The 14,891-nt window shown below is 31.4% G+C and overlaps 1 protein-coding gene across 1 annotated transcript in view; it reads left to right on the forward strand.

The window, feature by feature from the left end:
* LOC129907312 (uncharacterized) overlaps positions 1-14,174 on the forward strand; it is a 54,625-nt gene extending 40,451 nt beyond the window's left edge. Inside the window, exon 3 of the mRNA XM_055983434.1 lies at positions 13,142-14,174. Coding sequence (XP_055839409.1) covers positions 13,142-13,153 — 12 coding nt within the window. The 3' untranslated portion in view covers positions 13,154-14,174. The remainder of the gene's footprint in view (positions 1-13,141) is intronic.
* Positions 14,175-14,891: the final 717 nt, after the last annotated feature.

The following is a 14,891-nucleotide window of genomic DNA, read 5'->3' on the forward strand; positions in this document are numbered from 1 at the left end:
ATAAAATTTTATTTAATCAACTCACGGAATTGTTTTGTATATCATTGTTTAGATAATTTTATTGTTAATAAGTCCTACCTTTGTCATTTTCTGTTAAAATGAATAACAATGGAGCTATTCAATAAAAACGCTACCAATCTCTTTTCCAAGATGGCGGCTGTTCCCAACCTCCAATTTTCCCAACAAATTGACTTTTATGATAAGGACAACCACCCGAACACATTCCATGAAAAAAATTTTGTCCCGCGAAAAATGCGATTTCATGCCCATATTTTGACTAATTGCCCTGAGCTATAAGGGGAATAGAAAAAAAAAGAACTCAAAGTAAATGCTTAATATATTAAGTTAAATTAAATAAACCACTTCCCTAACAACACTAGACAGGCTCCTCGTTGGGCGCCAATTTTTTTTTTTCTACTTCACTAAACGATATTTGAGATTAACTTTTCTTCTCAACTCGTTTGATGGGCTTTTAAAAAGTGACCATAACAAACAACACAGTTTTTATTTTTTTTCACGAACTGATTTTAAGATTACAATGAATACAAAAAAAACTTATTAAACTGACTGTGCCAGTTATATTAGGCACAGCAAACACTACTAATTTCATCACTAATTGATAATTGGGATCCAACGGAGAATGTGTTTTGAATGTCGAACGATAGAACGACCATTCTGTTTTCAACCTCTTGCAGATCTTTGAAAAATCGTATACCTACATTAATTTCCCGACTCGGTATCCATGTTCTCCTGGCGATGTTATAGTATACGATTTCCCTTAAGACTTTCTACAAATAGATTGACAAATTTACCCAGTGTTGAAACGTGTATTTCCAAACCTAAATCAAGGTGGACAAAAAAACAAATTTCCAAATTTGTTTGTTTTGTTGATCTCCTCATATCTGGGATACTTAATCGCTCTTAATATTAATCATATGTATTCTTTGCGATTCCTTATAAAGATACCAAATCTAAAAGAAAAAGGTCGAGACTACATTAAAGCCCATAAATAATGTAAATAAAACCAGACGACTATTCAAAACTTATAAAATTTATTTATTCAATTTGATCACTATTGTAGTTCACGCTTAGTACAAGAATGAATGTTTTTAATTAAGACAAAATACAAGCTCAACAGGAACTTTACTAACTGGTATCCGACCATATCCAAATTTGTGTCGATAAATACTCGACTTAAGTGGAATCAATGGAAGATGATTCAATGCTAGAAAATACCTTGGTTTCTAATCATCTCCAGTTTCTTTTTCAATGATCCGGTTTACTTTATCCTCCAAAGATTCAGCACACTTTTTTAAGAATTTTCTTATTTGTTTGAGCGTTTGAGGCAATTAATTAAGTGAACGTGCTACGATCCCTTAACACCTCCTTTCGTTGCACTACTTTTTACAAAAGAAATACACATGGATCAGGAAGACGCTCATTTCCATATCCACGAGTTATTGGATAAGCGATATCTCTCGTCAAATCCACCGAAGAAATACAAAATAAAAAATGCACGACCAAGCACTCTATGATTAAATTATAAAAAAGTATTTAAAATAAAATTCACCTCTATTGTTAAAAATTGTTTAATAATCTACTTTTTCTAAACTTCAACTTTAGTAAGAAAAATTTTTCACGCTACTGAATGCAATTTCGTAATTTTAAGGCCACATTGTCCATCAAGTTTGGATACGAAAACTTGTTGGACTTGTTGTCACCAAATTCGGTCTTATTTTGACTCGTTCCTTAATATCGAACTACCTCAGAGTGTATGTCTTGCATTGGCATCGCATATTATCTGCACAAAGTGCTTTAAGGGCTTCACTGAGCAACTTGACATCCTCTTGACCCTTGTTTTCCATGTAATCCCATACTTAAACTTTAACAGGTATGCAGGTGCATACCTTAATATTCGGCTATGAAGGACCATGATAAATAAAGGGGATATGGATTCTTATACTCGATCAAGACTGGCTCTAGATATTGGAGGGTTTCTGATTTCAGGCCGTAAGGAGGTTATTTAACAACTTGCCCGATTATAGTCGCCTATTAAAAGAACAAAAAAAAAAAATATTAGTAGATGACACTTTTCTTTTTAAATAATAACTTTATTTTAACACAACCGACTTCTTCGGGAATCAGATATCGACAGGGGAAAAGAAAGGAATTTGTCTTTGTTCGCCACACTTTTGATGGGCTCACTCCGAGTTTCCTTAACGGCTTAAAGCAAAAGGAATCCCCTAATCGAGGTGCTTTTTTTTATTCATTGTTTGGAGTGTGCCAAAACAACGAATGTTTGATATTTCCTTCAAAGGTACACTTCAGAATTTCCGAGAGACGTGTCTCGTTTGTATACCACACTAAACCTAACTTACATATAAATATATTTAATTCCAGTTTCCTTAACGGCTTAAAGCAAAATGAATCCACTAATCCAGGTGCTTTTTTTAATTCATTGTTTGGAGTGTGCCAAAACAACGAATGTTTGATATTTCCTTCAAAGGTACACTTCAGAATTTGCGAGAGACGTGTCTCTTTTGATTTCCACACTAAACCTAACTTACATATAAATATATTTAATTCCAGTTTCCTTAACGGCTTAAAGCAAAAGGAATCCACTAATCCAGGTGCTTTTTTTAATTCATTGTTTGGAGTGTGCCAAAACAACGAATGTTTGATATTTCCTTCAAAGGTACACTCCAGAATTTCCGAGAGACGTGTCTCTTTTTGTATTCCACACTAAACCTAACTTACATATAAATATATTTAATTGCGTAGTTTAATATTCGACTACGAAGGACCATAATTAATGGAGCGCTATGGACACTTTTATACTTTTAATTTAACAATAAAATAAAACATTGTTGTTTTATTTGACTTGCACGTCCTTTTTATTCAAAGATGTGAATAAGACTGGCTCTGGAGTGTGCCAAAACAACGAATGTTTGATATTTCCTTCAAAGGTACACTTCGGAATTTTCGAGAGACGTGCCTTTTATTTATTCCACACTAAACCTAACTTACATATAAATATATTTAATTGCGTAGTTAAATATTCGGCTACGAATGACCATAATTAATGGAGCGCAATGGACACTTTTATACTTTTAACAATAAAATAAAACATATTATTTTATTTTAACTTGATTTTCACGTCCTCTTTATTCAAAGATGTGAATAAGTTCAGCTCTGGAGTGTGCCAAAACAACGAATATTTGATATTTCCTTCAAAGGTTCACTTCAGAATTTGCATTTAAAAATTACAATAAGTGATTATTAGGTGTCTCTCTTTCCGAGATACGTGGACGTCCTTTTAAACCCTTGTTTTCCTCGTAATCCACAAGAACTGGGAGAGCCAACTCTTTCAAAAATTAATTTAACAAAATAAAATCGTAAATATACCCTATTCAATTCTTTCATGAAAGAAGACTGGAAACTTAAATCATCAATAAATGACATTTTATAGGTTTAAGCAGATCATCCGGTGATCCTTACTTACTTACTTTTTTTTTGACATAGTATTTTGATTAAAATCACTCATGGCTTCAAAATTAATAAAACTATGGAAGAAAAAAAATAGTAAGATACCAAAACTCAATGATTAACAATTATAATATTATATATTTCACGTCTATTGTTGAAAACTGTTTAAAACTTTTACACTTCTTAACCACAACTTCACCATATAAAGTTTTGCATTCTACACACTACACTTCTTAACCACAACTTCACCATATATTTTTTGCATTCTACTAAATGCAATTTCTTATTAGTTCCTTTGTTATTACTTATTCATATATGTATCCCAGATTGGGTATATATGCCTCAATCACTAAACGATATCTGAGATGAACTTTTCTTCTCAACTCGTTTGATGGGCTTTTAAAAAGTGACCATGACAACAAAGTTTTTACTTTTTTTTCACGAACTGATTTTAAGTTTATAATGAATAAAAAAAAACTTCTTATTAAACCGACTTCGCCATTTATATTAGGCACAGCAGATACTAGTAGTTTGCTCAATAATTCATAATTGGGATCCAACGGAGAATGTGTTATGAATGTCGAACTATAGAACTAGAACGGCCATTCCGTTTTCAACCTCTTGCAGATCTTTGAAAAATCGTATACCAACATTAATTTCCCGACTCGGTATCCATGTTCTCCTGGCGATGTAGTATACGATTTCCCTTGAGTCTTTCTACAAATAGATTGACAAATTTACCCAGTGTTGTAACGTGTATTTCCAACTTGGAACAACTTGTCGAGCAAATCTTCTAGTAATTTTGTTTTCGAAGCACTGGAAGAAAGAACATCTTCAGGAATTATTGGAGTATGTGTTATCGTGCATGACGTGTAAATGGTTTCCATGGTGCGCGATGATGTGGATTTTCTACAAATTTGTCTGTTATCTAATTGAGGTCTCCATGGTGATATTCGATTCCAAGAACATCGCGAACCACTCGCTCACTAAACTCCTTAGAGAATAATTGCTTAGTTTTTTCCTTTGAGGCAATTACTATTTTCCGAGCATAAAGAAGGGATTCCGTAAACATATATAAAATTTTCTTCGCTTCGAACATTTGTTTCCTTAAAGGAGAGAGAGGTCAAAATCTCTAATGTCGAAATGGAATGCATCACAAATTCCTTCCTCCAAAATTATCTGCAGAAGTGACAATATGGGTCATAATCTCTTGACTACAGGTCGTTGGCCCCCTCATTTGATATGTTTATATCCTTCGTATCCTCCGTTGCTTTCCTTTTCTTTTAGTTTTTTTTCCATCACTATCACTTCGTTCAATGCTTGCGTAATCGGTACAACTAAACCTTCGTCGTACTCGTCATCAAAAGAATTTGATTTTACTCGGTGCCCAACTAAATAAAACACCACAATTTTCAACGTGAGAAAATTATATATAAAAAAAACAGTTTTACCGTTTTGTTTCACGTAAACCGAATCCATGTGGGCTTGAGTATTCCCACAAGCAAGGAGAGTCTCTAAATGTTTGGTGAAGGTACTGTGTGCCGAAACAGCTGTTACGCCCTAAAATAAAATAACACCAATGTCCAAAGACCAAAACAAAGAAGAAAACTGAAAGAAAAAAAGTGAAATTTGTTTGATTGCACGGCTTTGTCGATGTTCTCCAAACCAGGAGAGTCTTGACTTATGCTTTAAATCGTTCGGCTGATGGTGGGAGTTGATCTGGCTGAGATCAACCATCCTTCTTGAAGCCATTTTAACTATGAACACAGGGTGTTTTTTTCACAGGGTGAACAAAATTAATGGAAACACTATTTTTAAAGTATCCATCAATAGTTAATAGATGGCGCTTGAGAGTTGGAACGACATAAAATGTACCATCCATTAACCGACACATCAAAAACGGCATTGATCATTGCCCAAAATTTAAAAAAAAAATCCTTGATCCCCCGCTTAGGGGAAAAAACCATTTTTTATACTCCCGACTAACTTGGGAGTTAAGAACAAACACCAGATTTTTATTTTTAAAACTAAAACCTTTATTAGAACTTTTACTTAATTTAGTTTAGAGGACTTAATTTATTTTAATACAGATTTTTGATTTATTTAATTTCTTTTTTCACTGCCGTCACACATTTTACAATACATTCCTTTGGCAACGGCACAATTTAGCAGCTGAGCCATTAAACATTAAAATAATCATTTGTAATGTCTTTTATTAAGTCATAAGACCGATTGTATAGCCGATTCGTACAATCACTGCATCAATTTTATTGTGATTTAAAAAGTAGCTCAAGTTGTGGAACGTATTGTAAAGCAAACAAAACCTTTGATTTTGAAATAATAATTTATAATGTCTTTTTTTTTAGTCATAAGACCAATTGTATAGCCGATTTTTACAAACGCTGCATCAATTTTATTGGGTTTTAAAAAGTAGCTCAAATTGTGGAACGTATCGTATAGCAAACACAACCTTTGATTTGAGCTTATCTTTACAGAAAAAGTAAGAGCCAGGAGGAACGGCTATTATTCAAAAAGAACACAAGAACGACGAGAGCCAGAATGAACGGCTATGCTTCAAGTTTAAAAGTGATTTTATTGAATATATCAAATATTTCCTCACACACTAAGAACTTAAACCTATTCATACATTCACTCAAACATACACATAATATTTAATGTTCAATTTGAACTCAGACATTTGACAGCATACTTGACATGTCATCAAATTAATAGCCAATATGCATGCCCCATACCATATGTAAACAAAATATATCCAATGCACTACACAGAATATAGTGCATTGAACCTTATTAAGTAGATACACTGACCAGAGTGGAAGTAATCTGGAACGTCAGTGCATTCAAAATACTACGTCTGGCATTAGGTTGAGCATCTGCACCCATGTGGATCTAAAAGGTCCACAGAAACGTGGTCTTTATTTATGGCACGGTTCGGAACATCACAAGCGCATAGTAAGCTTCTAACAGAAGAGCCTATTTCAAGAAACCGCGATTTTTTTATATACATTTATTTCTATTGGCTACAGCATTGCCTAATGCATATAATTTTAGTACTGTTTTTTTAATACTTTTTGTACTTCCGTTCAGGCGTGTCAGGTTTACACCCAACGGATCCTATATCAAAAATAGATATACTTAAAATATATAGTTCATTCCATTACTATACCTACATAAATGTGGAAAATTTGTAATTTTACATGAATTAATACTATACATCCATTATATATATAACCACTATTTGCTCCATGTTTTGCATACTCACGATATTGACCACAACCAACTGTTCAGATTTATCGAATCATCTATACACTCCATTAATGGAAATGAGCAATATCTGTTAAAATTACCATTTTGTCCAAAATTTAAACAAAAATGAACAAAAATAAAAAAAAAATTTTTACCAGCATAGAAGGTGATAATATAAAAAAAGTATTTTTTTAAATAATTTTTTTGTTAATAATATAAAGATCTGTAAAATATTCAGAAATCTTATCTTCATTATTATCAAATTGAAAATTTAATAAATCATCTAATATTTCCATTGATTCACTTATTGAATTACCAATTGGAGCATTAAAAATTAAATTTGGTGGTTCTATAGATTTTAAATATATATGTATATAATTCTTGAAATGTTAAATTACAATACAAGATTGCAATTAATAATATTTATATAATAATTTACAAAAAAAAAAATTAATTAATGTTGAATTTATATCCCAAAACCTTAATTCCGATGATAACCACATCGATGTATTTAAAATGTGATGCGTAGAAGCTGTAGGTTGTTGTTTTAGAAAATTTATCACTTATAAATAAAAACCACAAAGTTATTAATTTTTATACGTATCAACTTTATTAGTAGTGCTGTTGATGCCGTTCGGTACAAGAATGAATCTTTTTTTTTTTTTAAACCCGACAAAATACATAAGGACAAGATACACAAGAATAAGATACATAAGTTTATTTCATTTCATCCCCTATTCTTGCAGTTGCCAGCAATACACATACATGCACATGCGTAGCTTATTTTTAAAAGCTTTAACCCACACTCATTCACGTGTGAATGTCTACTAGCTAAAGTTCTCATTCACACGTCTACAGTTGTGCATGTACATTAGGGTGTCCCTTATATTGCAAATGGCTGAATTTAAATACGCATACGGGCTCAAAAGTTTCGCAATAAATAAAAAAAAATATTCCCAAAATTTCAAGTCCCTATCTCAATGCTAAGTGGACGCGACTTAATTTTTAATATTTCCATACAAAATATCGATAAATTACAGGTAGTTTTGAAGTGGTTTACTCAAAAATTCGGTAAAACTGTAAAAGTTGATAGAAAATTTTGAAAATTTGCAAATATCTTCAGCACTATAAGGAGTGTACGAAAAAATTGCTGAGTCAGTAAAAAGTAGGTAACCGTTAATATCACTGTTCTTATGATATTTGCGGTTATGTTTTACTTACTAAGCATTGTTTACAAAAGAAAAATATTTTTAAATATTTTTTTCGTACACTCCTTATAGTGCTGAAGATATTTGCAAATTTTCAAAATTTTCTATTAACTTTTACAGTTTTACCGAATTTTTGAGTAAACCACTTCAAAACTACCTGTAATTTATCGATATTTTGTATGGAAATATTAAAAATTAAGTCGCGTCCACTTAGCATTGAGATAGGGACTTGAAACTTTGGGAATATTTTTTTTTATTTATTGCGAAACTTTTGAGCCCGTATGCGTATTTAAATTCAGCCATTTGCAAAATAAGGGACACCCTAATGTACATAAATAGTTTACACACTTTGTCTGCCTTTCCTCTTTTTTATGTTGTTCGTCGCAGACACTAACAATTTCATCACCAATTGATAGTTGGGATCCACCATTCCGTTTTCGGCTTCTTGCAGATCTTTGAAAAATCGTAAACATCTAATCTTACGACTTGGAATCCATGTTCTCCGGGCAATGTTATAGTATAAAATTTCCCTTAAGTCTTTCTGCAAATAGATTGACAAATTGACCCAATGATGTAACATGTATTACCAACTTGGAATAACTCGTCGAGCGAATTTTCGAGTAATTTTGTTTTCGAGGCACTGCACTGGAAGACAGAACATCTGCAGGAATTGTTGCAGTTGGTGCAATTGTGGATGACGTGTAAGTGATTTCCATGGTGCGCGATTATAAGGATGGCTCCTCCAAATTTTCTACAAATGGTTCCGTAATCCGTAATAATTGGAAGTCTCCAGAGTTATATTCGGTTCCAAGTACATCTTTAGAGAACAATTGCATAAGTCTTTCTTTTGGGCAATGACTATTTTCTGAGCGTAAAGAGGGGATTTCGTCAACATATATAATATTTTCTTCGCTTCGAAATCTCTTATGTGGAAATGGAATGCGTCATAAATTCCTTCGTCCAAATTATCTACAGAAGTGACAATATTGGTCATAATTTCCTGACTGGATTTTGTTGGCCCCCTCATTTATATCCTTCGTTTCCTCTGTTGGTTTCCTTTTCTTTTTTTTTTTCTATCACTATCACTTTCTCCACTGCTTGGGTATTCACTCTTGAATAAGAGTCCTTCTCTCGACCAGACTCCAGATGAAAAATAATGACTGATCTTTTGAAATATTCTGAGTACTTTTTTTCTTTTGGTCTAAAATGTCTACTATTTCCGTCCGGTTCGAAGATGGTTACATAGCTGATTACCCAGCAAAAGTTTTTATTTCTTCTCGAACCGTGAAGATCTTCGTTTCTAATATACCACGGCGCATTTTTTAATGTTGTTGCCCTATCTCCTGTAATAATCTAGGGGGATATAGGCTTCCTCAAGTCGAATATGGATGATGGCTAGATAGAGCCGATCTTATACCACAACAATAATAATAATAGAGCTAGAACTAAAGACTTATGCTTCGTATTGATAAGTGAGTTTTATTAAAGAAAACGTAGCCTATTTATATAAAATATTTCCTTACACACTGAACAAATTTTAATCCTTTAAAATAAAACTCACTCTTTTTTAAAAATGGCAATATTTATTGCGTCCGATTCATAAGATTAAAAAGTTGGAACTGAAATATTTTAAATATAAAAACGGATTGAGGAAAAGATAAATTCACCAAACTGCATCAAGTTAAATAATATATATGTATGTTGTATTTGTTATAAATGTATGTATACAAAAATGTAGGCTTTGATTTTGATACAAGGTTTACCAATGTGAACAGCTAGGCGGTCGGACTCCAAGAGAACGATGCTTGCATGGAATCTAATTAACAAAAGAGAATGCAAGATTAACTTGAGTGAAAATGAATTAACTGTGTAGCATCAGATTTTATTGAAACGAATGATTTAAATAATTTTAATTGATGATATTTTGTTGAATGCTGATTAATCCTGAACAAGCGTTTTTTACGTCTTAGAAACTTCTGTAGATCTCGTGTTGGTATTTATTGTAATTCATCCATCCAAAACCAACCCAAGTTACTTCAACCGTGAAAGCAACGTCAAATTTACCTCTTTTACTTCTTATCACAACCTTTTGGTGAATTTCACTTTTTTTCAATGGTTACACCCTATCTTAGCTCTTTATTTCCACTCTTGATTTATCTTTTTTAATAAACTTTCAAAAACATACCTTCGTTTTATGACTTGATGTCTTTTATTTTATAACCTTCGTTTAAAACGATCTTAGTAATTTATTTTCAAAAGTTTGTAATCTATTTAAAATTTCTATCGCGGGTATAACCCCAGATTTGAATACCTAATGTCCTGACAGGCTTAAGTACCTGCTTGTAAACTAATAATTTGTTTTCGATACTAAGCCTTGAATGTTTTTCGAGCAACCAGCCTTGAATGTTTTTCGAGCAACCAGTACATTTCTCTTAATTTAATATTTAATCGGAAAGTGGTGTTGACATACATAATGTAACTTGTCCGACTCACCTTCTTTTTGAAATCTGGAATTAAATTTTGCTCGCTCAAAGATTACAATGTGCCTCACAACAACAAAAAAAATCCTCGAATGCTTGTAGCACCGCTCTATTGTCCTGACTAGCTGTTGCTTTTAAACGAAATGACAAAAATATATCATCTCCTGCATTACCCATCACATACATTAATGTGTTAATTTGATCCTCTTGGGATTTTGCGGATAACCCGGTAATTTGGTTGGAACGGTGGCTTGTCGACAAGTGAACTATATTGTAAAAAGACAGAATCCTCCAATTGCTTGTTATCCGATCCAATCCCATATGTAAGTTGCTTTTAGCAACCTATAAGCTGTCCACAGTTTTGATATAATGTGGATGAAAAATGCTGCACACCACATTCCTCCAAAAATAAGTTGTGTGGTCTGCTCCGGAGAAGTTTCTTGGTGTACTCGCTTATTGTTTACTTTGCTTTCCATAAAGGAAAAAGTAGAGAGTTGTGGTTATGTTACAACCGCAAAGCACAACCAATATAAGTCTATGATATGTAAGCGTCTATTTCTTAAAATAAAAGCGATTCATGCAAGCGAAACTACACGACAGCAAATAAAAGAAAAGCATTAAAATCATTAAATACAAGAACTTATTCTTATGAAATCTTTATTCAGACTATCTTAAATTCTAACATAACTTTTTAATGAATAATGAGCTATGCTGTGAAAAACCTTTTACAAAAATAACAATGCATAATAATACAGCAAGCATAACCAATGAAGTAACTGTTTAAGATCGTACGATCTTTCAGTTATGTTTAAAGAGAATACATAATAAACCAATTATATGTTGAAAACGAGTAATAATAAAAAGCTTTCTTTTCGGAGTCAATGCAGATGTATGATCGTAAAGAGTTGCCATGTAAATTATGGATTTACACACACGTCTTGTCAAAAAAATATATTTTTTCATGGCTTTGGAGCCTTTATTAATTATAATTGAATTAACGTTCATACGACCGGAGCCTTAGAACATTTCTTAAAAACTAATTTGTACCATTCATAATGTTAGCTATTGAAGCTTAGGAAGCGTATCAAATGTGTGGGCGAAGCGATTGATGCCCAAGTGAATGAAGTTACTTTTGCTGAATTGCAAAAGGTGTCATGTTGCAGTTGCAACATAGAAAGAATATGATGAGTTGCTTTTGCAACGAAGTATTCTTTACGTGGGTGTATCCGAAAGATACAGTATCTGCAAGATACAAAGAAAAGAATCCAAATAGAAATATATGGATTAATAATCGCATAGATTGCGATTGAATTTATACATAATATGGGTGGCATAACTTGTATGTAGTTTAAGTATTTTATATTTTATATCAATGTAGGAACTAGGGCTTCCTACAAAGTCTTTTCCTTTTAAATAAAACACTAGCTCAATCCTTTTTTTCTTTTTAAATACGTTATAATTATCGTTTAATTAAAGACTTATAATGGTTGCGGCTTGAGATTTACTATGCGACTTTTTGAAATGCGAGTATGCGATTAACTGACTTACTTTTCTAATGAAAATCAATGAGGAAAGGAATTTAGGAAAATGAGTGGGAAGGGGAGTGTATTCTATTTTGTTCGTTCGTTTGTTTGGTTCTATGTCTTGTTTGTCTTCGTTTGTTTTATCGTCACCGGGTGTTCCCGCAAATAGGCTGCCCCTACATGAATGTTAATCGCTTTCTATTAAAAAACAACGCAAACTGAATATAGAAAATTAAAAACGCAAATCTTTTAAAATAATCGAATGTCTTTTTTAATGAAATGTCTTTTCTTTTTGAGATCGAGATTGCAACTGCCGGAATGGCAGGCAAATAATGTGATACATACTTAATATGTATTAATACATAGATGATGATTTAAAAACTAATACTACTACAAAACATAGAAACCAAAAAAACAATGAAAAAAGTGTTGGTAGATTGGTTATTTTTCTACACTTTCAATATTTTTGGTAACTTTTTATCTTCATTGCTCGCACATAATTCGTCCCTTATTCCTTTAAATAATTCACTTTTCTCGACAGCAACTTGAAAACGATGAAAGGCTCTCTGTCTCCATATGTAATTTCTCAATTTCTTCATACCGTTGTAAGACAGAATCAAGCTCTTTATTAAACGATCCTTGCATTCGTAAACGTTGAAGATCATCTCTACGAAGAATTAATTCTTCAATATCTTATCCTTTAGATGCTACAATAAAAAACTCACCTCGTACGGATACAGAAGAAGCTCTTTGAAGCAGATGTTCTCCTTTAAACCACACGATCTTATTGTATTCATTCAATCTTATAAAATGCGTCATAATTCTTCTAGCAAGTTCAGTATACAAGGAACGATACTGACTCATTTGAGCGCACTAGTCTTAACTACTGCAGTTGCCAATTGTCAATGTTATTAACATGGTTTTCTTAGAAATAGAGGTCATTATTTTTACAAGAAGTTTTTAATCCACATAAATAAACAGTTCTCAACCTACAAAGTGTCTAAAATGTTTCAATTATTCAAACAACTACCTACTACAAAATTAAACTCATAGATGTCTTAATTTGCCAAAACATTTGATTTTTATAAAATTGAATTAAAACCAGAACCTACAAAAAAAAACATAAAAAAAAAACAAAAAACAAATGTGAACAAAAGTAATAATTCTTTGCTTTACAGAAATATTTTTAAGAATCCAAAATTTTTGATGCAAAAAATTTTAAATATTTTCATCAATCAAAAAGAACAAACTCCTATCAACATTTCATCATTAAATGGGTATTTTTTTTCTTTGAATAATAAGAATATGTATTAATTAATTTGTAAATAAAAAAAAAACCTTAGTTTTACTGCAACTGTATATTGAGTGGCCAATCTTAGGTCTCTCTAGAAATTATAATATATTGATTGTTACTAAAAAAAGACATAGTTTAAACAAATATTTATGTTTATTTTTTTTATACAAAGAGTTACTTTTTTAATTTTTAAAACAAAACAAATTTACTTTAATTTAAGTTTTGAATTAATATTGAATTCCAAAGAACTAATACAAAAAATGGAAATTTATATATTGCAATTCTTTTATAAAAATATAATTATTTTTGCACAAATTACCATCTCAATATCCCTAATTAATTTTTTAAGAAATGTTGTATGCCATTAAAAAATTAAAAAAAAAAAACATCTAAATACAGCAAAAATTTGTTCAATAAATCTTGTAAATTAGAGTTTAACTCTTATCAATCTTAATACAAAAACCATGCCTAGATGTTGACTAAACTACTTTAATGTAAAAAAATTGTCTATAATAAAAAAAGCAAACTTAATTTTATAATGAACATAATATTGATGTAACTTAAAGTTATAGATAAACAGATAAATATGTTGTTATAAACAATTATCTGACTAAAGACTGTAAGGTTTCAGTTAAAGCTATTATTCTAGTTCATCATTGAAAATTAATTGAAATTTAACATTTCTTTTTTTAATTTTGGCGCGAAAGAATGTTTAAAAATTTATTAATTATATTTAGCCCTGATTTTTCAATCATCAGATAGACTATCAAACGAATAATGTCAAAATAAAAAAAAGATATTCCTAGGAATAAGCGCTAATTGAGGTTTATCTGACTATTGAAAAATTGGCCCTTAAAAGTGGAATAAATCACATTTTGCATTCTTTTAAAAATTTATTAATGTAATTAATCGGATTTTTTGTTTAAAAATATAAAAATGGGATAATTAAGGGCCCGGGATTAGGAAAAAAAAAAAAAAACAATATGAAATTGAATATTTTTTCCTGTGGGTCGTTTATAGCGATCAGGAAAACTTATGTCAGTTGACACATACAAAATCTACACACTCTCCTTTTTTCCTGATTCAAAAAAACACGAAAAAGTTTTTCGTATGGAGTGGAACAGGAAAAGTTTGAAACACTTCAGGGGAACGATTTGTTTCATTTTGTTTCAAAAGTCAATCAGCTTGCACGAAAAATGAATTTTCATCAGGAAAACTAATAAATACAGTTTTTGCAAAAAATAATAGTTTCATTGTAAATTTTATTTTCAATAAAAATTCTTTGAGTCATTTATAATCGATTGGTAAAGCATTTGTGTTTCAAATGGAATGAAAACATCACAAAATATCTATTTGAAAATTTTTACTGATTCAGTTTTCTGATCGCCATAACCAGCCACAAAGGCATGCAATGGCAAAATGAACAACAAAAACAAACAAACAATTCATATATTTTCCGTACACAATAAATGTACCAATATTTTCTTTGCGAAAAAAGAAATGCGGAGACTTCAAAACGAAATGCCTTTTTTATTATTTTTTCTTTCCTACATTTTTGCATGGGAATTTTTGTTTCGCATCAGCAGCGTACTAGATACTGGGCGTTACTTTTCTTTGCAAAGCAATTTTATTCT

This window comes from Episyrphus balteatus, chromosome 1 (assembly GCF_945859705.1).
Source record: "Episyrphus balteatus chromosome 1, idEpiBalt1.1, whole genome shotgun sequence".
Classification (NCBI taxonomy): domain Eukaryota; kingdom Metazoa; phylum Arthropoda; class Insecta; order Diptera; family Syrphidae; genus Episyrphus; species Episyrphus balteatus.